This window comes from Acinonyx jubatus, chromosome A3, assembly GCF_027475565.1.
Source record: "Acinonyx jubatus isolate Ajub_Pintada_27869175 chromosome A3, VMU_Ajub_asm_v1.0, whole genome shotgun sequence".
NCBI lineage: Eukaryota > Metazoa > Chordata > Mammalia > Carnivora > Felidae > Acinonyx > Acinonyx jubatus.
The window spans coordinates 49,257,769-49,283,557 of NC_069388.1; the positions used below are offsets into that span (position 1 = coordinate 49,257,769).

Consider the following 25,789-nt stretch of genomic DNA (forward strand, 5'->3'; position numbering starts at 1 on the left):
TTAAGGCTGTTGCTGATGTTTTTAGACCACTCACCTGCAGCTCCTCCTGGTGCCCGGCCTCCTCCAGTCTCTGTGTTAACAGCTGAATGTTGATGAGGTTCTTCTCATCTTGGGCCTGGTGGACAGAGGCCTCCTCTCCTAGCTGAAGGATCTTGTGATTGAGCCGGGACACTTCATCCTTGCATTTCTGACTCTGGAGCATAACGGGTTAAAATACAGATGCCAAAGTTACTTTTTTTAAACCAGGAGCTTAATTCATATCATTCCAGTGGTTCCCAATCAGGACCCATTTTGTTCCCCAAGGAACATCTGGCAATGTCTGGAGATACTGCTGGTTATCAGAACTGGGAAGGGGACGGCTAAGGCATCTCATGGTGGAGGCACTCAGCATCCTCCAGCGCAGGACTGATCCCACCCCAAATGGCCACAGTACTAAGGATGCGAAAATGTGCTCTATTCCCTTGAGGAAATGAGACATATCTCAACTGCCAGAGGTGGCTACATCATGAACATCCAAACCACTGCTCTGAAGATCTTCCATATTTTTCTTATTTCTTTCATGGTTATGTCCAATTATTATTTTAAGTAGTCTGAAAGAAAACACCTTGTTAAATTTGAAGTATATGAATCTCCTCAAAGTAGGCTCAGGTCATGATCTGATCTTTTGTCATTAAACACCTAAACATATCTTTCAGCAGGGTGCAGGTGGTGATTAAATTGTATATTCTGCTTTTATCCAGTATCTACTGCCCAACAGATGGTGGATGCACAACAGATGCCCACTGGGTGGCTAAGTGAATGCCCCATGAGCTGGAACAGCAACTAGAACACTGCCCCTACAGTCTCTCCCCATGGAAATGCCAGTTACTTTAAACTATATGTTGTGAATATCTTCATATAAATCACATTTCTGCTTATTTGCTTTTTTTCCACAGCAGTCCATTCTCGAGGCCGACTGTCAGTGGCTCCAAGTGTTGGCAGAGTGGGGTTCTCTGAACCTGTTTTCAGCACTACTGGCAACGCACACACACCACTCTCCCCAGGGCTTTGCTAACAACCATTTCATTTCTATGTTTTTGAAGATTTGAGAAGCAGATGATGGAACCTTGCTTGAAGTTGTTCTGATTTGGATTATTTAAGCTTAGTGAGTTTACACATTTTTCTCGTGATGATTGCTCCTTCTGTTCTCTGTAAACAGACTATTACCTCATCCTGTGCTTAAAACCTCAAAACTGAGGGTAAAGAGGTATTTTCAACACATTGTAGGTTCATGGTTGTTGTGTCTGGTATGGAAATCTCTTGTGTTTATTACATTTTATTGTGAAAATTAAAGTTATTTTTCAATAGTGGCATTCATCTTATTCTCTGAGGATAGCGTTGATTTTTTTTCATAATGGTATGTTTTATGATTTTTTTAAACTCTAATTCCAGTAGAGTTAACATGCACTGTTACATTACTTCAGCCTTGATTTTTTTAGCAGCCAGAAACAGAATCTTCCTTCAGCTAATTTTTTTGGTTACTTTTAATATTTAGTCTTTGGAAATAATTTCAAACTCATATAACAGATGCAAAGCTATTACAGAGAACATCCATGTGCCCTTCACCCAGACTTACCAGCTGGCAACACTTCCCCGTGTGCTTTGTGGCTGGCTGGTACTCTCTGCACATATGTGCACACATGTGTACACACACACACACACACACACACACACACACGAGACGGTTTTCTGAGCCATGACCCTGTGTTACATGTTTCCTAAGGAGGTGAGCGTGTTCTCACATGGCTGCCATGCAGCTCTGGCTTCAGGACAAGAATCACACCACCTGCATCCTAGTCTTGTCAACTGGCCCAGTTATGACCCTTGGAGCACCCCTTCTGGTCCAGCTTAGGCAACGCCTTTATCTGTCAGGCTGTTTTAGCCTCCCTGAATGTGAGATGTTTCCATAGCCTGTCATATATTAACACTGAAAATTCTGACAGATACAGTGCCTCCCCACCTTTCCCCTTCAACAGTTCCTCATTTGGGGACTGCCTGATGCTCTCTGTGACTAAGCTCAGGAGATGCCTGTGACCAGAACTCCACTCAGGTGCCACTATGTCCCCCTCAGGGCATCCCACTGAGACAGTGGGGCACCCACTGTCTCTTGGTGTCTGTGTCCATCACCTCCTTAATTCTTTCTTTTCCCCAAAGTTAGTTTATTTATTCTGGGGTGCGGGGGAACAGAGCATGAGCAGGGGAGGGGCAGAGAAAGAGGGAGAGAGAATGCCAGGCAGGCTATGTGCTGTCAGCATGGAGCCTGACATGGGGCTCAAATTCATGAACCATGAGATCATGACCTGAGCCAAAATCAAGAGTTGGATGCTTAACTGACTGAGCCATCACCTTAATTCCAACTTGTATTCACCTTAGTTTTATTGCAGAAGACAAAAGCAGTCATATCCTGATCAAATTTTAAAATAAGTGGATGTCTGTGCTAAATATGCTTACTCTGGATGTGATTATGCCTTTAGGCCTAGTTTCCAGTTTATAAGATACACAAGGGACAGAGAAGCAGACTGAATGACACTATCAGGAAACAGCTGGACAGATCCAGAATGGGGGATGGCCTACAAGACAACTGCCAGATCTCTTCAAACAGACAGCCTTGGGGGTGAATCAGCTATTCCAGGTTAAAAAGACTAAAGACACATTGCAGCAAGCAGACCATATTTTCCAAAGACAGCCTCAATGGCATCTCTCATCCCACATCCCCTTCTGTAGTGTGACCTGGACACTCACCCTCCCAGATGAGCCTATGTCCCTCCCTGTGCCTTGGGGGGGTCTGGGTGGAGGTGATATGGAGAGATTTCTGAGATGAGAAGCCTTGTACCTGCCTTGTGGTCCTGCTGGACCACTCGCTACCTGAATGCCTCTTTGTGACACTCCCTCCCAGGCCCATGGAGAGGAGCCCCCAGATGGTTCCAGCCCTGGCCTTTGGGTCACCCCAGCTGTCCAATCTTCCCATACCAGTGACATGGAGAAGAGGCAGGCCATCTGCCCTGTACCCCGTCTGGAACCCCTGACCCACAGGTTCTGTGAGCACAATAAAGTGGCTGTTTTCTGCCACCAGAACAGCATTGACAGTTCAACGCATCATCCTCAGCTGGATCCTAGTTCCAAAAAATTTACCATCTAAGACATTTTGGAATAATTATAGAAAGATGTAAATATGGTCTGAATATTGGACAGCATTAAGTAATTACAATTAAGTGTCTCAGGTGTTACAGCAGTACTGTGGTTAGGCAGAAGATGCATTCATTTTTACAAGATGCCTGCGAAATATTTAGGAGCAGAGTATCACTGTATCTGTCACTTACTTTCAAAAGGTTTGAAAACACACACACATACACATAGTACAGAGAGATACAAAGAAAGGCATAAATAAATAATAAAGCACAAAGTTAAAAACTGCCAAATTAAGGGGGCACCTGTATGGCTTAGTAGGTTAAGCATCCGACTTCAGCTCGGGTCATGATCTCTCGGTCCCTGAGTTCCAGCCCCACATCGGGCTCTGTGTTAACAACTCAGAGCCTGGAGCCTGCTTTGGATTCTGTGTCTCCCTCTCTCTCTGCCCCTCCCTTGTTCTCATTCTCATTCTCTCTCTCTCTCTCTCTCAAAATAATAAATAAGCATTAAAAAAAAAAAACCTTGTCAAATTAAGGTTGTGGTATGTGGGTGATCAGTATATATTATGCCAAATTTTCTGTGCCGTTACAGTTTTTCATACTAAAAAGTTGAGGGAAAGAAGACAAATGGATACCTATAATCCATTTATAAGTGTGTCCTAGGAATAAGCCCAAAAGAGGAAGGGGGCCCCAGGAAAGCCCCAGGTGGGTCATTTCACACGAAGCTGGTCTGCAAGCAAGTACAGTCGGAAGTTTTCATCTTACATAACTCCAGGAATTGGCCACCTAATGGAGAAGACCCAAAGCAAGGTCACCACACACTTATCACAGAAACAAACACCCAAAGCTGGGAGCCCAGACAACCCACCAGTAGTCTCAGGCAGTCCCCATAGCAGAACATTCGGTGACCACACATGGGTAGAGGTGGCACCAAGAGAGAGGAGGTGTGGCACTTAACTCAAGGATGGCACAGGCTTGAGAAGCCAAACATGGCAACCCACCCCTCCAGAACTAATGAGTGAGTTCAGCAAGGTGGCAGGAGGCAAGACCGACAGATGAAAACCCATTGAATTTCTGTGAACATACAGTGAACATACACAAACCCAAATTAAAAACACAATAAAATCCTGAAACCAATATTGTATTGTATGTAAACTTATTAGAATTTAAATAAAAATCAATCAGAGCTGCCAGTCAATACGGCGGAGAAGTAGGGGGACCCGAAGTTCCCTCTTCCCTCAAACACAGCAGTGTTGAGGCCAGAGGACTTGGAATTCTAAGAGTCCAGGCTGCAGAGTAACAGATACATCTCCAGGGGCCCACAGGGACAACTTGGTGGGCCACAGGTGCATGATTACGAACCAGGAGAGATAAAACGGGAGGCATAAGAACAGAGGGGAGGAATCCCCTCCTGTGGAGAAATAAAAGGAAGAGAAAGAGAGGCTGTGGAAGTGTGGGATTGTATTTTGACAAGAGAAAAACCATGGGCTGGGGACTGGAAAAAAACAGAGAAAGATCCAATTTCTTTCTTTCTTTTTTTTTTTTGTCTTTGTGAAGACTTTATTTCTCTCATATAATCTCTATGTAATAATCATTAGCCAACCTTTTAAATACATTGCAAATCTATCTTTTGCTAGTTCTAATTTTTATATAAGCAATTTTATTTTTTCCTTAAATTCCCATAGATTTTATTTTCTTCTTATGGTGCCCCACAATCTCCATTTGCCCATACTTAAGTGAATAAATATTTGTTTTAGTAGTAATGTGCACAAAACCCAAAACCCAGATCTTTAATGTAGCTCTCCACAGAAAATTTTTCCTCTGATCTTAAGAGCTTTTCCAATCTCAAAACTGTTGACTATCATTCCAGAATGCAGTGGTCCATGGCTTATTCCTGACAAACAGGTAGTATCTGCCCAGTTTTCCTTTAGGTACCTCCCAACTTTGGGAGGGTGGTAGTATCCAATTTCTAACAGCAGCTAGATTGGAGCCAGCTTCTCTGGATTGGAGCCAGCTTCCCTGTTTGTGTGCCTGGGGAGAAGGGGAACCAGCCTTGGGCTTGGTAACTAGCTCAGAGGCACAGTCTGCAGTCAGAGAAACCAATCTGCTACCTTGAGTGCTGGGGGAAAAAGGCAAAGAGTCATTCCAAGGACAGAAGACCTTACTTGCACCTGCCAGCCAGAGATCTTTTGTTGGCTGGCTGAGCAGAGTGGCACTTCCCTGGAACCAGGGTGTGTGGGCAGAGTGGGATTGTTTAAGACATTGGGGTTTGAATCGCAGCCAAGCACCTGGGAGGCATGGGAGACTCTGGAGCGGACAAAACCCACCCACTCGCACCCACTCAACACAGTGAGGATGGCCTGAATAGTGGTTTGCGACACCTGGTCCAGAGAGGAGAGACTGGGGTGTCGCCATTTTTCTCCCAATCACCAAAAAGGTGGGGCTTCAGGGAAGCCGCCTACACCAAACCACGCCCTTCTGTGCCTGGTACCTGTGTATCTACAGGGGCAAGATTGACACTGACCAACCACACAGGCCCTCCTCCTGATCAGTGCAGCCACCAGTTCCAAGGCACCTAGCAGTTTTGCATTTTCTGATTTAATTCTCGGTCAATTCTTATCCTCAAAAAATTAAAAATAGAGGGGCACCTGGGTGGTTCAGTCGGTTGAGCATCTGATTTCAGCTGAGGTCATGATCTCATGCCCTGTGAGTTCGAGTACTGCGTCAGGCTCTGTGATGACAGCTCAGAGCCTGCAGCCTGCTTTGGTTTCTGTGTCTCCATCTCTCTCTGCCCCTTCCCCACTTGTTCTCATTCTCATTCTCTTTCTCTCTCTCTCTCCCCCACCCCAAAAGTAAATAAACGTTAAAAAATGGGTTTTTTTATTTAAAAATAGTATTACCCTAGGACCCAGTAATAGCATACTAGAATTTATCCAAATGATACAGGAGTGCTGATTCATAGGAACACATGTACTCCAATATTTACAGCAGCGCTGTCAACAATAGCCAAATTATGGAAACAGCCCAAATGCCATCAACTGATGGATGGATAAAGAAGATGTGGTTTATATATACACAATGGAACACTACTTGGCAATGAGAAAGAATGAAATCCTGCCATTTGTAACAACATGGATGGAACTTGAGGGTATTATGCTAAGTAAAATAAGTCAGAGAAAGACAGATATCATGTTTTCACTCATATGTGGAACTTGACAAACTTACCAGAAGACCATGGGGGAAGGGAAGGGGAAAAATAGTTTCAAACAGAGAGGGAGGCAAGCCATAAGAGACTCCTAAATACAGAGAACAAACTGAGGGTTGATGGGGGGAGGGGGAATGGGAGAAGGGCATTGAGGAGGGCACTTGCTGGCATGAGCACTGGGTGTTGTATGTAAGCGATGAAACATCGGAATCTACCCCCAACACCAAGAGCACACTGTATACACTGTATGTTAGCTAACTTGAGAATAAATTATGTTTAAAATAAATAAATAAATAAATAAATAATCAGTCAACCACTCAATCAATAACAATAAAAAAAATAGAAACATAATACTAGCTCCAGTCTCTGGCCTGACAGGTAAAGAGCTCTATCTCCCCAATAAGAAAATGGCTGAGCAAATTGAAATCAACAACTCCTCTTAGAATCCATCAGAGAATTGCAGTCATAGGACAAACCAATGCCCTAATAACTGGAAAGACAGGCTAAGTGCTCACAGCTTACCAGGAACAGAGGCTGGAGCCTGAAACAGGAAGGGAAAGGGGACCCATAAGGATGAACAGTGGAGGCCACGCCTGGCTGGTGTGAGAGTTAAAAAGTCATGGCCTCAGGGGAGCCCTAAACTTTCCTGAGACATACCAGGGTCTTGCCCTCAACAACAGAGAAAATCCCCTCAGGCTTCTAGCAAGTGGGAACAAAGTAATGGCAATGGACTGAACTGTGTGTTCCCTCCAAATTCGTGTGTCAAGGCTCCTAAACCCCCAATGTGACTATATTTGGAGTTAAGACTTTCAGGAGGTAATTAAGGTTAAATAAGCTCATATGGGTCGGGTCCTAATCTGACAAGACTGTGACCTTTTAAGAAGAAGTAGAGCCCTGTCTCTCTCCCTCTTAGTGCCCATGCAGAAGAAAGGCCATGTGAGGACACAGTGAGAAGGCAGCTGTCTGTAAGTCAGGAATTAGGGCTCTCACCAGCAACCTAATCAGTCTGGACTTGTCCTGGACCTCTGGCCTCCATAACTATGAGACAATAAATTATTGTTGTTTAAGTGCTCTAGCCTATGGCATTTTGTTACAGCAGCTGAAGACACTAACGCAGTGGCCATTCTGAGGGATACTTGGAGCGTTCTGTTCCCCTCCTGCCCAAGAGAAACTACTTTATCAGAGCTTAACCAACCCCAGCCCGTCCAGCCTTTCTGTCTCAGCACACACCACCTCTCAGAGTGGCTAAAGTAATAGTGCCAACACCTAATGCTGGCAACGATGTGAAGAAAATAGATCACTGGGTGAGAATGTAAACTGTTACAGCCACTTTGGATAACAGTTGGGCCTTTTCTTACAAAACTAAACATGTAAAAACATGTAAAAACATGTAAAAACCATTTGCACTTTTGGTGAAATGAAAACTTATGTTCATAAAAAAAAAAAACCTACATAGGAATGTTCAGAGCAACTTTATTTGTGATAGGCCAAAACTGGAATCATCCCAGCTATCCTTTAAAAGGTGAGTGATACAATGGAGTACTATGTGGCAATGAGAAAGAATGAAATATGGCCCTTTGTAGCAACATGGATGGAACCAGACAGTGTTATGCTAAGTGAAATAAGCCATACAGAGAAAGACAGATACCATATGTTTTCACTCTTATGTGGATCCTGAGAAACTTAACAGAAACCCATGGCGGAAGGGAAGGGGAAAAAAACAAAAAAGGAGGTTAGAGTGGGAGAGAGCCAAAGCATAAGAGACTCTTAAAAACTGAGAACAAACTGAGGGTTGATGGGGGGTGGGAGGGAGGGGAGGGTGGGTGATGGGTATTGAGGAGGGCACCTTTTGGGATGAGCACTGGGTGTTGTATGGAAACCAATTTGACAAAAAACTTCATATATTGAAAAAAATAAAAAAAATAAAAGGGGAGTGATAAAAGGCGGCTGGGTGGCTCAGTTGGTTGAGCATCTGACTTTGGCTCAGGTCATGATCTCACAGTTTCTGAGTTCGAGCCCCACATTGGGTTCTGTGCTGACAGCTCAGAGCCTGGAGCCTGCATCAGATTCTGTGTGTCCGTCTCTCTCTGCCCCTCCCCTGCTTCTGCTCTGTCTCCCCCTCTCTCAAAAATAAATAAACATTAAAAAAAAAAGGATTCAAAGGTGAGTGTTGGGGTGCCTGGGTGGCTTAGTCAGTTAAGCATCAGACTTTGGCTCAAGTCACGATCTCATGGTTAATGAGTTCAAGCCCTGTGTCAGGCTCTGTGCTGACAGCTCAGAGCCTGGAGCCTGATTTAGATTCTGTGTCTCCTTCTCTCTCTGCCCCTCCCCAACTTGCGCTCTGTCTCTCTCTCTCAAAAATGAACAAACACTGGGGAGAAAAGGGTGGCGTAGGAGGGCGCTGGGTTCACCGCGCCCTGCTGATCACCTAGATTTCACCCACATCTGCCTAATTTACCCTGATAACCACCAGAAGACTAGCAGAACGGACTCTCCAGGGCCAAGCATAGACGAGCAACCCACGGAAGAGGATAGGAAGGGCGGAGAGGCAGTGCGCACTACATGGACTGGCAGGAGGGAGCCAGGGCGGTGGAGGGGCAGCCAGCCCACCCAGCAAGGCAGAGCCCCCGACTGGCTTGCAAAAGCGGAGGGGCCAGATGGAGTGTGTTCTAACAGCCAATGGGACTTAACATCTGGAATGTTATAAGTCAAAAGCTCTGCTCAGAGAGTGGGAGGGAGAGTTGTTAAGCCCCGGAGGACAGAGCTCAGCTTGGCAGGAAACAAAGGTGCTGGGAAGCGCCGTCTCCCTGCCCATCCCCCAGCCAAAATCCCAAAGGGAACCAGTTTCCGTCACGAAACTTGCTTGCACTGCACAAACACCCAACACTGTGCTTCTGTGGATCCATCCCTCCAATGGGTCTGCCTCCCTCCCGGTGCCGCAGGGCCCCTCCTGAAGCGGACCACCAAAGGCAAAGCGAGCGGAGTCTGCCCCTCCCACCCCTGTGCACCTTGCGGATCCAACCTGGCTAATACGCCAGATCCCATCGAAGCAGTACCACAAGACTGGCAGTGTGCAAGTAGCCCAGACAGAGGCCACACCACTCCACAGTGAGTCCTGCCCCTGGGAGAGGGGAAGATAAGGTACACACCAGTCTGACTGTGGCCCCAGCAGTGGGCTGGGGGCAGACATCAGGTCTGACTACTCCCGTCCACCAATACAAGTTACTCCAGACAGCACAGAGGAGGAGCCCTGCAGTTCCCCGCCACTCCGGGGACTATCCAAAATGACGAAACGGAGGAATTCTCCTCAAAAGAAACTCCAGGAAGAAGCAACAGCTAACGAACTGATCAAAAACGATTTAAGCAATAGAGCAGAAAATGAATTTAAAATAAGAGTCATAAAATTAATTGCTGGGCTTGAAAAAAGTGTACAGGACAGCAGAGAATCTATTACTACAGAGATCAAGGGACTGGGACACAGTCAGGAGGAGCTAAAAAATGCCACAAATGAGCTGCAAAATAAAATGGAGGTGACCACAGCTTGGATTGAGGTGGGAGAGGAGAGAATAGGTGAATTAGAAGATAAAATTATGGAAAAAGAAGAAGCTGAGAAAAAGAGAGATAAAAAAATCCAGGAGTATGAGGGGAAAATTAGAGAACTAACTGACATAATTAAACGAAATAATGTGCGCATAGTTGGGATTCCAGAGGAGGAAGAGAGAGGGAAAGGTGCTGAAGGTGTACTTGAAGAAATCATAGCTGAGAACTTCCCTGAACTGGGAGAGGAAAAAGTCATTGAAATCCAAAGGGCACAGAGAACTCCTTTTAGACGTAACTTGAATCGATCTTCTGCACGACATATCATAGTGAAACTGGCAAAATACAAGGATAAAGAGAGAATTCTGAAAGCAGCTAGGAATAAACATGCCCTAACATATAAAAGGAGACCAATAAGACTCGTGACGGATCTGTCTACTGAAACTTGGCAGGCCAGAAAGGAATGGCAGGAAATCTTCAACGTGATGAACAGAAAAAATATGCAGCGGAGAATCCTTTATCCAGCAAGTCTGTCATTTAGAATAGAAGGAGAGATAAACGTCTTCCCAAACAAACAAAAACTGAAGTAACTCATCACCACTAAACCAACCTTACAGGAGATCCTAAGGGGGACTGTGTGAGTGAAATGTTGCAAGGACCACAAAGTACCAGAGACATCACTACAAGCATGAAACTTACAGACATCACAATGACTCTAAACCCATATCTTTCTATAATAACACCGAATGTAAATGGACTAAATGTGCCAACCAAAAGACGTAGGGTATCAGAATGGATAAAAAAACAAGATCCATCTATTTGCTGTCTACAAGAGACTCATTTTAGACCTGAGGACACCTTCAGATTGAAAGTGAGGGGATGGAGAACTATCTATCATGCTACTGGAAGTCAAAAAACAGCTGGAGTAGCCATACTTATATCAGACAAACTAGATTTCAAATTAAAGCCTGAAACAAGAGATGAAGAAGGGCATTATATAATAATTACAGGGTCTATCCATCAGGAAGAGCTAACAATTATAAATGTCTATGCACCAAATACGGAAGCCCCCAAATGTATAAAACAATTACAAACATAAATAACCTTATAGATAAGAATGTGGTAATTGCAGGGGACTTTAATACTCTACTTACATCATTGGATAGATCATCTAGACACAGGATCAATAAAGAAACAAAGACCCTGAATGATACACTGGATCAGATGGACTTGATAGACATATTTAGAACTCTGCATCCCAAAGCAACAGAATATACTTTCTTCTCGAGTGCACATGGGACATTCTCCAAGATAGATCACATACTGGGTCACAAAACCACCCTTCATAAGTATACAAGAATTGAGATCATACCATGCATACTTTCAGATCACAATGCAATAAAGCTTGAACACAACCACAAGAAAAAGTCTGGAAAACCTCCAAAAGCATGGAGCTTAAAGAACACCCTACTAAAGAATGAATGGGTCAACCAGGCAATTAGAGAAGAAATTAAAAAATATATGGAAACAAATGAAAAGGAAAATACAACAATCCAAACGCTTTGGGATGCAGCGAAGGCAGTCCTGAGAGGAAAATACATTGCAATCCAGGCCTATCTCAAGAAACAAGAAAAATCCCAAATACAAAATCTAACAGCACCCCTAAAGGAAATAGAAGCAGAACAGCAAAGACACCCCAAATCCAACAGAACAAGAGAAATAATAAAGATCAGAGCAGAAATAAGCAATATAGAATCTAAAAAACTGTAGAGCAGATCAATGAAACCAAGAGTTGGTTTTTTGAAAAAATAAACAGAATTGATAAACCTCTAGCCAGGCTTCTTAAAAAGAAAAGGGAGATGACCTAAATAGATAAAATCATGATTGAAAATGGAATTATTACAACCAATCCCTCAGAGATACAAACAATTATCAGGGAATACTATGAAAAATTATATGCCAACAAACTGGACAACCTGGAAGAAATGGACAAATTCCTAAACACCCACACGCTTCCAAAACTCAATCAGGAGGAAATAGAAAGCTTGAACAGACCCATAACCAGCGAAGAAATTGAATTGGTCATCAAAAATCTCCCAACAAATAAGAGTCCAGGACCAGATGGCTTCCCAGGGGAATTCTACCAGACATTTAAAGCAGAGATAATACCTATCCTTCTCAAGCTATTCCAAAAAATAGAAAGGGAAGAAAAACTTCCAGACTCATACTATGAAGCCAGTATTACTTTGATTCCTAAACCAGACAGAGACCCAGTAAAAAAAGAGAACTACAGGCCAATATCCCTGATGAATATGGATGCAAAAATTCTCAATCAGATACTAGCAAATCGAATTCAACAGCATATAAAAAGAATTATACACCATGATCAAGTGGGATTCATTCCTGGGCTGCAGGGCTGGTTCAACATTTGCAAATCAATCAATGTGATACATCACATTAATAAAAGAAAAGAATCATATGATCCTGTCAATCGATGCAGAAAAAGCATTTGACAAAATTCAGCATTCTTTCTTAATAAAAACCCTCGAGAAAGTCGGGATAGAAGGAACATACTTAAACATCATAAAAGCCATTTATGAAAAGCCCACAGCTAATATCATCCTCATTGGGGAAAAACTGAGAGCTTTCTCCCTGAGATCAGGAACACGACAGGGATGTCCACTCTCACCGCTGTTGTTTAACATAGTGTTGGAAGTTCTAGAATCAGCAATCAGACAACAAAAGGAAATCAAAGGCATCAAAATTGGCAAAGATGAAGTCAAGCTTTCACTTTTTGCAGATGACATGATATTATACGTGGAAAACCCGATAGATTCCACCAAAAGTCTGCTAGAACTGATACAGGAATTCAGCAAAGTGGCACGATACAAAATCAATGTACAGAAATCAGTTGCATTCTTATACACTAATAATGAAGCAACAGAAAGACAAATAAAGAAACTGATCCCATTCACAACTGCACCAAGTATCATAACATACTTAGGAATAAACCTAACCAAAGATGTAAAAGATCTGTATGCTGAAAACTATAGAAAGCTTATGAAGGAAATTCAAGAAGATATAAAGAAATGGAAAAACATTCTGTGCTCATGAATTGGAAGAATAAATATTGTCAAAATGTCAATACTACCCAAAGCTATCTACACATTCAATGCAATCCCAATCAAAATTGCACCAGCGTTCTTCTCGAAACTAGAACAAGCAATCCTAAAATTTGCATGGAACCACAAAAGGCCCTGAATAGCCAAAGTAATTTTGAGGAAGAAGACCAAAGCAGGAGGCATCACAATCCCAGACATTAGCCTCTACTACAAAGCTGTAATCATCAAGACAGCATGGTATTGGCACAAAAACAGACACATAGACCAATGGAATAGAATAGAAACCCCAGAACTAGACCCACAAAGGTATGGCCAACTAATCTTTGACAAAGCAGGAAAGAATATCCAATGGAAAATAGACAGTCTCTTTAACAAATGGTGCTGGGAGAACTGGACAGCAACATGCCGAAGGATGAAACTAGACCACTTTCTTACACCATTCACAAAGACAAACTCAAAATGAATAAAGGACCTGAATGTGAGACAGGAAACCATCAAAACTCTAGAGGAGAAAGCAGGAAAAGACCTCTCTGACCTCAGCCGCAGCAATTTCTTACTTGACACATCCCCAAAGGCAAAGGAATTAAAAGCAAAAATGAACTATTGGGACCTCATGAAGATAAAAAGATTCTGCACTGCAAAGGAAACAATCAACAAACCTAAAAGGCAAGCAACAGAATGGGAAAAGATATTTGCGAATGACATATAGGACAAAGGGCTAGTATCCAAAATCTATAAAGAGCTCAACAAACTCCACACCCGAAAAAGAAATAATCCAGTGAAAAAATGGGCAGAAAACATGAATAGACACTTCTTTAAAGAAGACATCCAGATGGCCAACAGGCACATGAAAAGATGCTCAACGTTGCTCCTCATCAGGGAAATACAAATCAAAACCACACTCAGATATCACCTCATGCCAGTCAGAGTGGCTAAAATGAACAAATCAGGAGACTATAGATGCCTGAGAGGTTGTGGAGAAATGGAAACACTCTTGCACTGTTGGTGGGAATGCAAACTGGTGCAGCCACTCTGGAAAACAGTGTGGAGGTTCCTCAAAAAATTAAAAACAGACTTTTTATGACCCAGCAGTAGTACTGCTAGGAATTTACCCAAGGGGTATAGGAGTACTGATGCATAGGGGCACTTGTACCCCAATGTTTATAGCAGCACTCTCAACAATAGCTAAATTATGGAAAGAGCCTAAATGTCCATCAACTGATGAATGGATAAAGAAATTGTGGTTTATATACACAGTGGAATACTACGTGGCAATGAGAAAGAATGAAACCTGGCCTTTTGTAGCAACATGGATGGAACTGGAGAGTGTTATGCTAAGTGAAATAAGTCATACAGAGAAGGACAGATTCCATATCGTTTCACTCCTATGTGGATCCTGAGAAACTTAACAGAAGACCATGGGGGAGGGGAAGAAAAAAAATGGTTAGAGAGGGAGGGAGCCAAAACATAAGAGACTCGTAAAAACTGAGATCAAACTGAGGGTTTATGGGGGGTGGGTGATGGGGTTGAGGAGGGCACCTGTTAAGTGAGCACTGGGTGTTGTATGGAAACCAATTTGACAATAAATTTCATAATAGAAAAAAAAGTGAATAAACATTAAAAAAATTAAAAAAAGAAAATGTGAGTGTTAAATTGTGGGATATCAACCCAATGGACTAATATTCAGCAATAAAAAGAAGCGAACTACTGTACAGGCATCACTTCCCTGAATCTCCAGGGAAGTATGATGTGCAAGAAAAGTCATTCCCAAAGGTTACATTCTGTGTGATTCTTTTTAAACAACATTTTGAAATGATAGTTTTAGAAATCAAGGACTGATGAGTGATTGTAGGGGTTAGAGGCTGGAGGAAGGGAAGAGGTAGGTGTGGTTATAAAAGAACAACATGAAGGATCCTTGAGGAGTTGAAACTGTTTAGTATCTTGACTGTGGTGGTGGATACATGAATCCACAGAGGCAATAAAATCATATGGAACTCAATACACACACCTCCCCCACACACAGACATACACACACCCCCCCACAGACATACACATACACACATGCATGCATACACATGCACACATACACCACACATATACACATACATACACCAATACACACATACATACACAGTGACACACACACACACACACACATGCACATGAGTACACAAGTAAAACTGGGGAAATCTGAATAACACCCATGTATTGCATCAACATCAATAGATTGTTTATAATATTTGTTATAGGCTAATTCCTGTCCACCCAAAATTATATGTCCACATTCTGAATACCTCAGAATGTGACTTTATTTAGAGACAGGGTCTTTAAAGAGGTGATTAAGGGAAAAAGAGATGCTATGAACGCGCTCTAATCTGATAGTGTCCTATTAAGAAGAGATTAGGATACCAACATGTAAGAGGGAAGACCACATGAGGACACAGGAAGAAGACAGCCATCTACAAGAGAGGCTTCAGGGGCGCCTGGGTGGCTCAGTCGGTTAAGCGTCCAACTTCAGCTCAGGTCATGATCTCGCAGTTCATGAGTTCAAGCCCCGCGTCAGGCTCTGTGCTGACAGCTCAGAGCCTGGAACCTGTTTCAGATTCTTGTCTCCCTCTCTCTCTCTGACCCTCCCCCGTTCATGCTCTGTCTCTCTCTGTCTCAAAAATAAACGTTAAAAAAAATTTTACAAGAGAGGCTTCATGAAATTAACCCACCAACCCCTTGATCTTGGACCTCTAACTTTGAGAATTGTAAGGAAATATATTTCTGTTGTGTAAGCCACTCAGTCTGTGGTATTTTGTTATGGCAGCCTTAGCAGACTAATATATATATTATACTATAGTTTTGTAAAATGTTACCAGTGGAAGATTCAAAACCTTTGGGATGCAGCAAAAGCAGTCATAAAAGGGAGGTTTATAGGAATACAGGTCTACCTCAAGAAGCAAGAAAAATCTCAAATAAACAACCTACCCTTATACCTAAAGGAGTGAGAAAAAGAAAAACAAAAAAACCCCAAAACCAGTAGAAGGAAGGAAATAATAAAGATTAGAACAGATACAAATTATATAGAAACTAAAAACCAAAACAAAACAAAAAGCAGAACTGATCAATGAAACCAGGAGGTAGTTCTTTGAAAAGTTAATAAAATTAATAATCCCCCAGCCAGACTAATCAAAAAATAAAAGAGAAAGGACCCAAATATATAAAATCACAAATGGGAGAGGAGAAATAACCAACACCACAGAAATACAAACTATGAAAAATTATATGCCAACAAACTGGACAACCTGGAAGAAATGGATAAATTCCTAGAAACATATAGCCTACTAAAACTGAAAAAAGAAAAAATTTAAACAGACTGATAACCAGCAAGGAAATTGAATCAGTAATCAAAAATATCCCAACAAAACTCTAGGATCAGATGGCTTCACAGGCAAATTCTACCAAATTTTTTTTTTAATTTATTTCTTTATTTTGAGAGAGAGGGAGAGGGAGAGGGAAAAGAAGAGGGAGAGGGAGAGAGAGAGGGAGAGAGAGAGAGAGAAAGTGAGCACATGAGCAGGGGAGAGGCAAAGAGAGAGGGAGACAGAGAGAATCCCAAACAGGTTCTGCTGTTAGTGCAGAGCCTGATATGGAGCTTGAACTGGGAACTGCAACGTCATGACCTGAGCCTAAACCAAGAGTCAGACACTTAACCCACTGGCCACCCAGGTGCCCCAATTCTACCAAACATTTAAAGAACAGTTAATACCTATTCTTATCAAACTATTCAAAAAACTAGAAAAGGGAGGAAAACTGCCAAATTCATTCTATCATTACCCTGATACCAAAACCAAAGACTCCACTAAAAAAGAGAACTACAGGCCTGTTTCTCTGATGAACATGATTGTAAAAATTCTCAATAAAATACTAGCAAAACAAATCCAACAATACATTAAAAGAATAATTCACCATGATCAAGTGGGATTTATTCCTGGGTTGCAGGCCTGGTTCAATATTTGCAAATCAATCAATGTGGCACATTGCATTAATAAAAGAAAAGGTAAGAACCATATGATCATTTCAATAGATGAGGAAAAAGCATTTGATAAAGTACAACACCCATTCATGATAAAAACTCTCAACACAGTAGGTTTAGAGGAAACATACCTCAACATGATAAAGGTCATATATGCAAAATCCAGAGCTAGAATCATCCTCAATGGCATTTGAAAACTGAGAACTTTTCCTCTCTGATCAGGAACAAGACAGGAATGTCCACTCTCACCACTTTTATTCAAGATGGTACTAGAAGTCCTAGCCATAGAAATCAGACAACAAAAAGAAATAAAAAGCATCCAAACTGGCAAGGAAGAGGTGAAACTTTCACCATCTGCAGATGATATGATACTATATAGAGAAAACCCAAAAGACTCCACAAAAAAACTGCTAGAACTGATAAAAGAATTCAGTAAAGTTGCAGGATGCAAAATCAATGCACAGAAATCTGCTGCATTTTAGACATAATGAAGGAGCAGAAAGAGAAATTAAGGAATCAGTCCATTTATTATTACACAAAGACAATAAGATACCTAGGAATAAACCTAACCAAAGAGCTGAAAGACTATAAAACACTGATGAAAGAAACTGAAAATGACACAAAAACGTGGAAAGACTTCCATGTGCATGGGTAAGGACAAATATTGCTAAAATATATATCTATACATTATATCTATGCTACCAGATATATCTATATATATTTATAGTATATATAGTATATATCTATACTACCAAAAGCAATCTACACATTTAATAGAATCCCTTTCCAAATACCAACAGTATTTTTCACAGAACTAGAACAAGAAACCCTACAATTTGTATGCAACCACAAAAGGCACCAGATAGCCAAAGCAATCCTGAAAAAGAAAAGCAAAGCTGGAGACATCACAGAAAATTCTGGACTTCAAGCTATATTACAAAGCTGTAGTAATCAAAACAGTATGGAACTGTCACAAAAATAGACACAATCATCAATAGAACAGAATAGAAAACCCAGAAATGAACCCACAACTGTATGGTCATTTAATCTTTGACAAAGCAGGAAAGAATATCCATTGGGAAAGAGACAGTCTCTTCAACAAATGGTGCTAGGAAAACTGGACAGAGACATGCAGAAGAATGAAACTGGACTACTTTCTTTCACCATGCACCAAATTATACTTAAAATGGATTAAAGACCTAAATGTGAGACCTGAAACCAGAAAGATCCTAGAAGAGAGCATAGGCAGTAATGTCTCTGAGATCAGCCATAGCAACTTCTTTCTACATATGCCTCCTGAGGCAAGGGACACAAAAGCAAAAATAAACTATCAGGACTTCATCAAAATAAAAAGCTTCTATAGAATGAAGGAAACAATCAACAAAACTAAAAGGCAGCCTATGGAATGGGAGAAGATATTTGCAAATGACATATCTGATAAAAGGTTAGTATCCAAAATATATAAAGAACTTATCAAACTCAACAGCCAAAAAACAATCCAATTTAAAAATGGGAAGGACACATGAATAGACATTTTTCCAAAGAAGACATTCAGATGGTCAACAGACACAGGAAAAGATGATTAACATCACTCATTACCAGAGAAATACAAATCAAAGCTACAATGATATATCACCTCACACTTGTCAGAATGGTTAAAATCAACAATACAAGAAACAACAGGCACTGGCGAGGATGTGGAGAAAGGGGAACACTCTTGTACTGTTGGTGGGAATGCAAACTGGTGCAGCCACTCTGGAAAACAGCATGGAGGTTCCTCAAAAACTTAGAAATAGAACTCCCCTGTAATCCAGCAGCCACACTACTAGGTATTTATCCACAGAATACTAATTCAACAGTATATATACTAAAAATACTATTTCAATGGCATATATACACTCCAATGTTTATGGGAGCATTATCTACAATAGCCACATTATGGAAATAGCTCAAGTGTCCACTGATTGATGAGTGGATAAAAAAGATGTGGAGTGTATGTTTGTAAGTATGCACGCGCGCGTGCGCGTGCACACACACACACACACGCACACACACACACTGGAATATTATTCAGCCATAGAAAAAGAATAAAATCTTTCCATTTGCAATGACACAATGGAGCTAGAGAGTATAATGCTAAGTGAAATAAATCACAGAAAGACAAATACCATATAGTTTCACTCGTATGCGGAATTTAAGAAACAAACCAAAGGAGGGGCACCTGGGTGGCTCAGTTGGTTAATTGTCCGACTTTGGCTCAGGTCATGATTTCACAGTTTGTGGGTTCCAGCCCCGTGTTGGGCTCCAGCCCATAGCCTGGAGCCTGCTTTGGATTCTGTATCTCCCTTTCTCTCTGACCCTTCCCTGCTCGCACTCTGTCTCTCTCAAAAATAAGTAAAATGTTTAAAAAAATTTTAAGTAACAAAACAAAGGAGCATAGAGAAAAAAAGAGAGAAGCAAACTAAGAAACAGACTCTTAACTATAGAGAACTGATGGTTACCAGAATGGAGGTGGGTGGGGGGATGGGTGAAATAAGTGATGGGGACTAATGAGTGCCCTTATCATGATGAGCACTAGGTGTTGTATGTAAGTGATGAATCACTATATTGTACACCTGAAACTAATATTACACTGTATGTTAACTAAGTGAAATTTAAATAAATGTTACCGTTGGGGGAAACTGGTCAAAGTGTTTAAAGGATTTCTCTATATTTCTTATAACTACATGAGTCTATAATCATTAATAACAATACCAATTTAAAAAAGAATAAAGAAAAACAAGAATGACACATCCCAGCTTGTGTGCTTCCTCCTTAATAATCCACCCAAAAACCACTAAAGGAGACCAAATATGAAAGCATCCATGTAAGAGGGCAGAGAGAGGACTAGTGTGGGGTCAGTGCTGAAACAAAACGGGAAGGGCATTTATGCATGGGATAAAGGAGACTAATCAACAGTAAGTACATCTTCTGAGGATAGAAACCAGGATTCTCACTGTTGGAGATATGAGTTACAAATATAGAAAGGGAGAAACTAGGATCATCCCTAAGATATTAGGTGGGAACTGCATATATGGGTTTGAATTCATGATTTTCAATAGAGAGACAGATATAAATAAATATTCATGAAACTACATGCACATTCATTGATGAAACTCTAAGTACATACACACTCCATAACTATCCACTAACTATGCCTGGAAGTAGTGACACCCCAGGAGCAGTGGGCACTCCTGGTGCCCAGGTCTTGGTCTCCAAACACTATTCTACACTAACAGTCACCAGAAGCTCCTTGGGGGAGTAGCTGATTATAGGGCTCAGGCAGGGGAAGTATTAGATGAACTTGGAATATCTGGGGGTACCAGAAAGTAAAGAAGTGCTCAAAAAATGATCAGGGTTCATCTGGAGGACCAGAAACCACTGAGAAGGGGCTCTCATTGGCCAAATCTGAGACAATTTGAGCACGAAAATAAATACTGATAGTAATGTATTATAACCCATTGAGAAAAAGCAGGAACCTAGGATAATAATAGGATAATGTAATGAATAAATAAGTGAAAAGAAAGCTCTTCCTTACACATTTGAAATACCAATAAACATAAAAGGAATGGTGGAATTAGTTACCAACTGGCCACCATCACAGCAAGAAATAAAGGATGCTAAAATAAAGGGTAAGACTTCGATGGGGAATGGGGTATTTACATAATATTAAAGTATCTACCATACAATACTCACCATAACAAAGGGAAAAGTAACCTTACTGTGGAGAAGCCTGGCCAACACCACCTAGCCAGGAATCAAAGCCAACATCACTAGTAATGGGACAAATTATGGGACAAAGAGACCTAATCTAAATCTAATCACAAGAAAACATCAGACAAACCAAACAGAGTTACTTCCTACAAAATAACTGTTTATAATCTTCAAAAGCACCCTGGTCCTAAAAACCAAGAACCAACTGAAGGAGCCACCTCTCACCTCTCACCTCTGAAGGTGAGAGGACAGCTGGCAAAGCTCAATGGGGTGGAGGCTCAGACAGCACTTTTGCATCCACGTTCATATCCTTTGAGTCAGGAAAGGGACGGATGGCTTGGCAAATCACTCTCAGATCTTTCAGAAAAAAGTTCTGTCCTTCCTTTCTGTAAGTTTGAAATGATCTCAAAATAATGAAAAAAGGAGAGTGGTGTTAAGCGTCATGCAGGAGTCAATACCTGACCTGTTTGTTGAGTTCCTCCATTTCAGAGCAGGCCTTTTCCTTGTCTCTCTTTAAAATCTCGATTTCCTTCCTATTGGAGAAGCAAAATTAACAATGTCACTGACCAGCCAGTTTCTTTTTCCCATCATTGGGTTCACAGCCACAAAACAGACACTCACACCTGCTCTGTCACTGTTCTACACTACTGCCGCTGCCCATCCAGTCGGGACCCCAACCCTCGGAACCAGAGGAACACTGCCAATACCATAAGAACAAACACCCTCCATGACATTCTTCAGTCACACATAGTAATATCTCTTTAGAAAATATGTGACGAGTCACACTAAGCAGCATAAATAGGACCAAAACAAAACAGCCTTATATCTGCTGGGGTCTGTTGGGAAATGGGCCCTGGCAGCAGATTAGAGAAACAACAGTTTCTAGAGGGGAAAAAAACTTTTAGGGGCGCCTGGGTGGCGCAGTCGGTTAAGCGTCCAACTTCAGCCAGGTCACGATCTCGCAGTCCGTGCGTTCGAGCCCCGCGTCAGGCTCTGGGCTGATGGCTCAGAGCCTGGAGCCTGTTTCCGATGCTGTGTCTCCCTCTCTCTCTGCCCCTCCCCTGTTCATGCTCTGTCTCTCTCTGTCCCCCCCAAAAAAAATAAATAAACGTTGAAAAAAAAAACTTTTAGATTTCTGAAATGCTGTAACATAATACCAACCAGTTGTTGACCATCTGCTCTGGGGATGCCATATTTTAATCATGTTGAACTTCAGAGATGAAAAAAAAAAAAGTCAAACAAACTGTCCTTGGATAAGACTACAGTAGTGAAAGCAGAAAGCCACAGATGGGTACTCTGTGCTTTCTCCCCTCCACAAACACAGTCTCTCCTGCCTCAGTTCCTGCTCCCCTTCCCCACCTCTACCCCTTATTCTAACCCACTGAAATCCACAAACCATGGAGAAGCCCAACTAAAATCATTATCAAAACATGAAAAAACAGATTCCAAAATGGCCCCAGAAGCATCTCTTATTGCTAAAGAAATACTCACTGTCCCCCACCCCCACCCTGAGGCGTGATATGGAGCAGCTCCATGGGATGGAAAGTGCTTATACAGACTTCAGAGAGAAGTGGCCCAAGCTGGAGCTGTCCACCGCGGTGCTGACTGTGCCGCAGTGTGCACATGTTCTACCTCATACTTAGGAGCCCAGGAATGAACGTGGCTGCCAACATCTGGAAAGGGATCTGAGCCCTCCCACGCCTATCAGGGCTGGTCAGAGGTCAGCATGGCTCGCCTTTGTGGTTTTCTGGAACTCAGCGTTGGTGTGTTAACACTTCCCACTTTCCACAGCAGTACCTTCTAAGCCCATTGCACAAAAAGCAAAGCATGTTGCAGACTGGAGTCCAGTTATAATGACTGAGCCAGGGCCCTTACCTCTGTGCATCATTTGTCTTTTCTGCAGCTTCAAGCTCTTGCTGAATCCTTTCCAGCTCATTTTTCAACAATGTATTTTCTTCAGAAAGCCTATCCAACTCGATTCTGCATGAAAAATTGAAAAAAAGAAGCTGGGGACTCCAGGAGCTGGCCACATGCAGTCCACATGAGTCTGGTCTTGCAGCTGGAAGTCATGGTGATCTTGCATCATCCCTGGATGATGGCACAGGGCACACTGTTATTTTTTCTATGCACAGCTAACATGCTATGGTTTGCATCTCCTAAGCAATAAGCTACAGAAAATAAAGCTTTCTTACCTTCTAAAACAGTCACACAATCAACAACTCACTAATGTATTCAGCACCTTGGTTCTGTTTATGTTTATAGGGAATCTGTTACTGCATCTTGCAACCACTAACTGCAATAGGAGTATGCTCACAGTTGGTATGAATGCACAACGCTGGCTGTGTGTCCTCAGGTTACGGCAAAGGATATTCATCTCCCACCAAGGAACTCTGACATAGAGCTCAGGAACATAAGGAATCAGAAGACCAAAACACATTTTCCTTTTTAGTGAGAGCTCCCCTCATTGTACACTCTGAGGTCAACACTAGGGAGGAGAAACTGGGAAGATGTCCATATTAGTGGGCATCATACCTGACAGAAGGTAGAGGCCTCAATGGAAAGAAGCAAGCATGAACAGTTACCACATGAACCATGTCTGCCTGGAGCCACTTTTGCTCTCTTATAACTTAGAGGTCTCCACTAATGTAACACTAGTGACGTATGATAGATGAGCAATTTACCAGTAAAGATCATGAAAGAGACAGCTTAAAACCCATATTTGCTGGACAAGAAATTTATTCTTCAGGGGCGCCTGGGTGGCTCAGTCAGTTGAGCGTCTGGTTTTAACTCAGGTCATGATCTCGCAGTTTGTGGGTCCTAACCCCAAACTGGGCTCTGTGCTGACAGCTCAGAGCCTGCAGTCTGCTTCGGATTGTGCGTCTCCCTCTTTCTCTATTCCTACCCCACTTATTCTCTCTCTCTCTCTCTCTCTCTCTCTCTCTCAAAACATAAATAAACATTTAAAAAAAAGAAAGAAATTTATTCTTAGTAGATACTGGTCTGGTTGACATTTATTTCCCCCATTGGTCCTTATCTGGCATTAGCTTCTAATTGTTTTAAGCGAAAAATACTTAAAGCCATGTGATCTTGTCATGTTCATTTTATGTAATATGCTTATAATACCAAGCATAAATGTCTTCTTAATAAGCATAAATATGACTTCATTTTATCTCATGAGAAACTAAAGGGAAAAATAAGGAAAGGTTAATTATTGGAATTTTTAAAGCAGTAAAAGGTTTTAAGCAGGGGAGTGAAACAAATGAGGTCTGTGTTTGGAAAGTACCATTCTGACTCCAGAATGGGAAAAAAATTGATTCAGTGCAGATGGGGGGGGAGGGGCGGGCGGAAGGGGGGCAGTTCCCACTTAAAGCTTCCTGGACCTCAGATAAGCTGATGGTGTCTTATCCTATCCACCTCCTCACCACACCAAGCAATTAGAGAAGTGTGAGGCTGATCATATAATGGGTGATTGTCCTCACAGATGGTAATGGAAACCTCCAAGGGCCCTCTAACAAAATAAAAACCTGGAAGCTGAAACCCCAGCTTTGAGTATTAAGCAACACAAAGATAGAGTTACCCTGAGGCCAATGCCTATGTCAGCACTGCCATCAGCAGCATGGACTCCTGCATTAAGCCAGTGCCCTAAAAGGAGGTTAAAGTGGCCCTGGATTGGGAGGCTTTCAATTCTCAGCAAATGCAATACCTACCCTTTCTGCAGAAAGCACCCTACTATGGCTCCTGAGATTCCCAGTGATTAACATCATGTAAACATTAGCTTACAAAGATCACCACAACATACATGGAAAAAAGCTGCCTCTGAGAGGCAGCAGAAGCAAAACAATAGAATTAGATCCCATAGGAACCTCAGATATTGGAATTACCAGACACAAACTAGAGATAAATATTATAAAATGTTTATGCAAATAAAAGATGGAAATAAAAAAATAAATAAGCAACAAAAACCTATCAAAAATGATCAGACCAAACAGGACAAAATAGGATTTTTGGAAATGAAAAAAAAAAGGCAATGTCAAACTAAAACCTCATTGAATGGGTTAAACGGCAGATTTAGATAGAGCTGAAGGAAGAATTACTGATCTGGAACACAGAAATGGGGAAAAAAAAACACCCAGAATGAGACAAGTGAGAAAAGAAGATATGGAAGGGAAGAAATGGAGGGAAAGTGAAAAGCTCTAACATCATACATCTAATTGTAGAGCAAGAGGAAAATCCATGTTTTAAAAATAATGGCTGGAAGGGGCGCCTAGATGCCTCAGTTGGTTGTGTCTGACTCTTGATCTCAGCTCAGGTCTTGATCTCAGGATAAGTTCAAACCCCACAATGAGCTCCATGCTGGATGTGAAGTCTACTTAAAGAATAATAAACTGAGGGTTGACGGGGGGTGGGTGGGGGTGGGTGAGGAGTATTGAGGAGGGCACCTGTTGGGATGAGCATTTGGTGTTGTATGGAAACCAATTTGACAATACATTTCATATTAAAAAAAAGAATAAATAAATAATGGCTGGAAGTTTTTCATAAGACACAAATTCAATGGGCACAATGCTTTTCTAAATACAGTAGGTAGAAAGAAAACCACACCTATGCCCTATCACCTGACAATTCCATTCTTAGGTACACTCCAACATAAATGTTCCAAAAGACATGGACAAGAACTTTCTTAGCAGTACTATTTGTGATGACCAAAACCTAAACTAAACACTACTCAAATTGCCTATCAACAAGTGAATGAGTAAATTGTAGTATATTCACATAACACTCCACAGCAATGAACCATATGAATGAGCTACAGCTATAAATCTTGAATCCTCCAGATGGGCCCAATGTAATCACAGGGTCCTTAAACGTGGAGGGAAGGGGCAGGATAGTGGGTATCAGAATGATGTGATGTAAGGCAGACCTGACCAGTCATCACTGTCTTTAGAGATGGAAGGGGGCCAAAAACAAGGAATGCAAACAGCCCACA

General features: G+C 41.8%; 1 protein-coding gene across 1 annotated transcript in view; it reads right to left on the bottom strand.

Annotated features, from left to right (window-relative positions):
* NINL (ninein like) overlaps positions 1–25,789 on the bottom strand; it is a 172,583-nt gene that overhangs the window by 12,746 nt on the left and 134,048 nt on the right. The window contains 3 exon segments of the mRNA XM_053200333.1: positions 35–193; positions 21,269–21,338; positions 22,681–22,785. Of these exon segments, the coding sequence (XP_053056308.1) occupies positions 35–193; positions 21,269–21,338; positions 22,681–22,785 (334 nt within the window).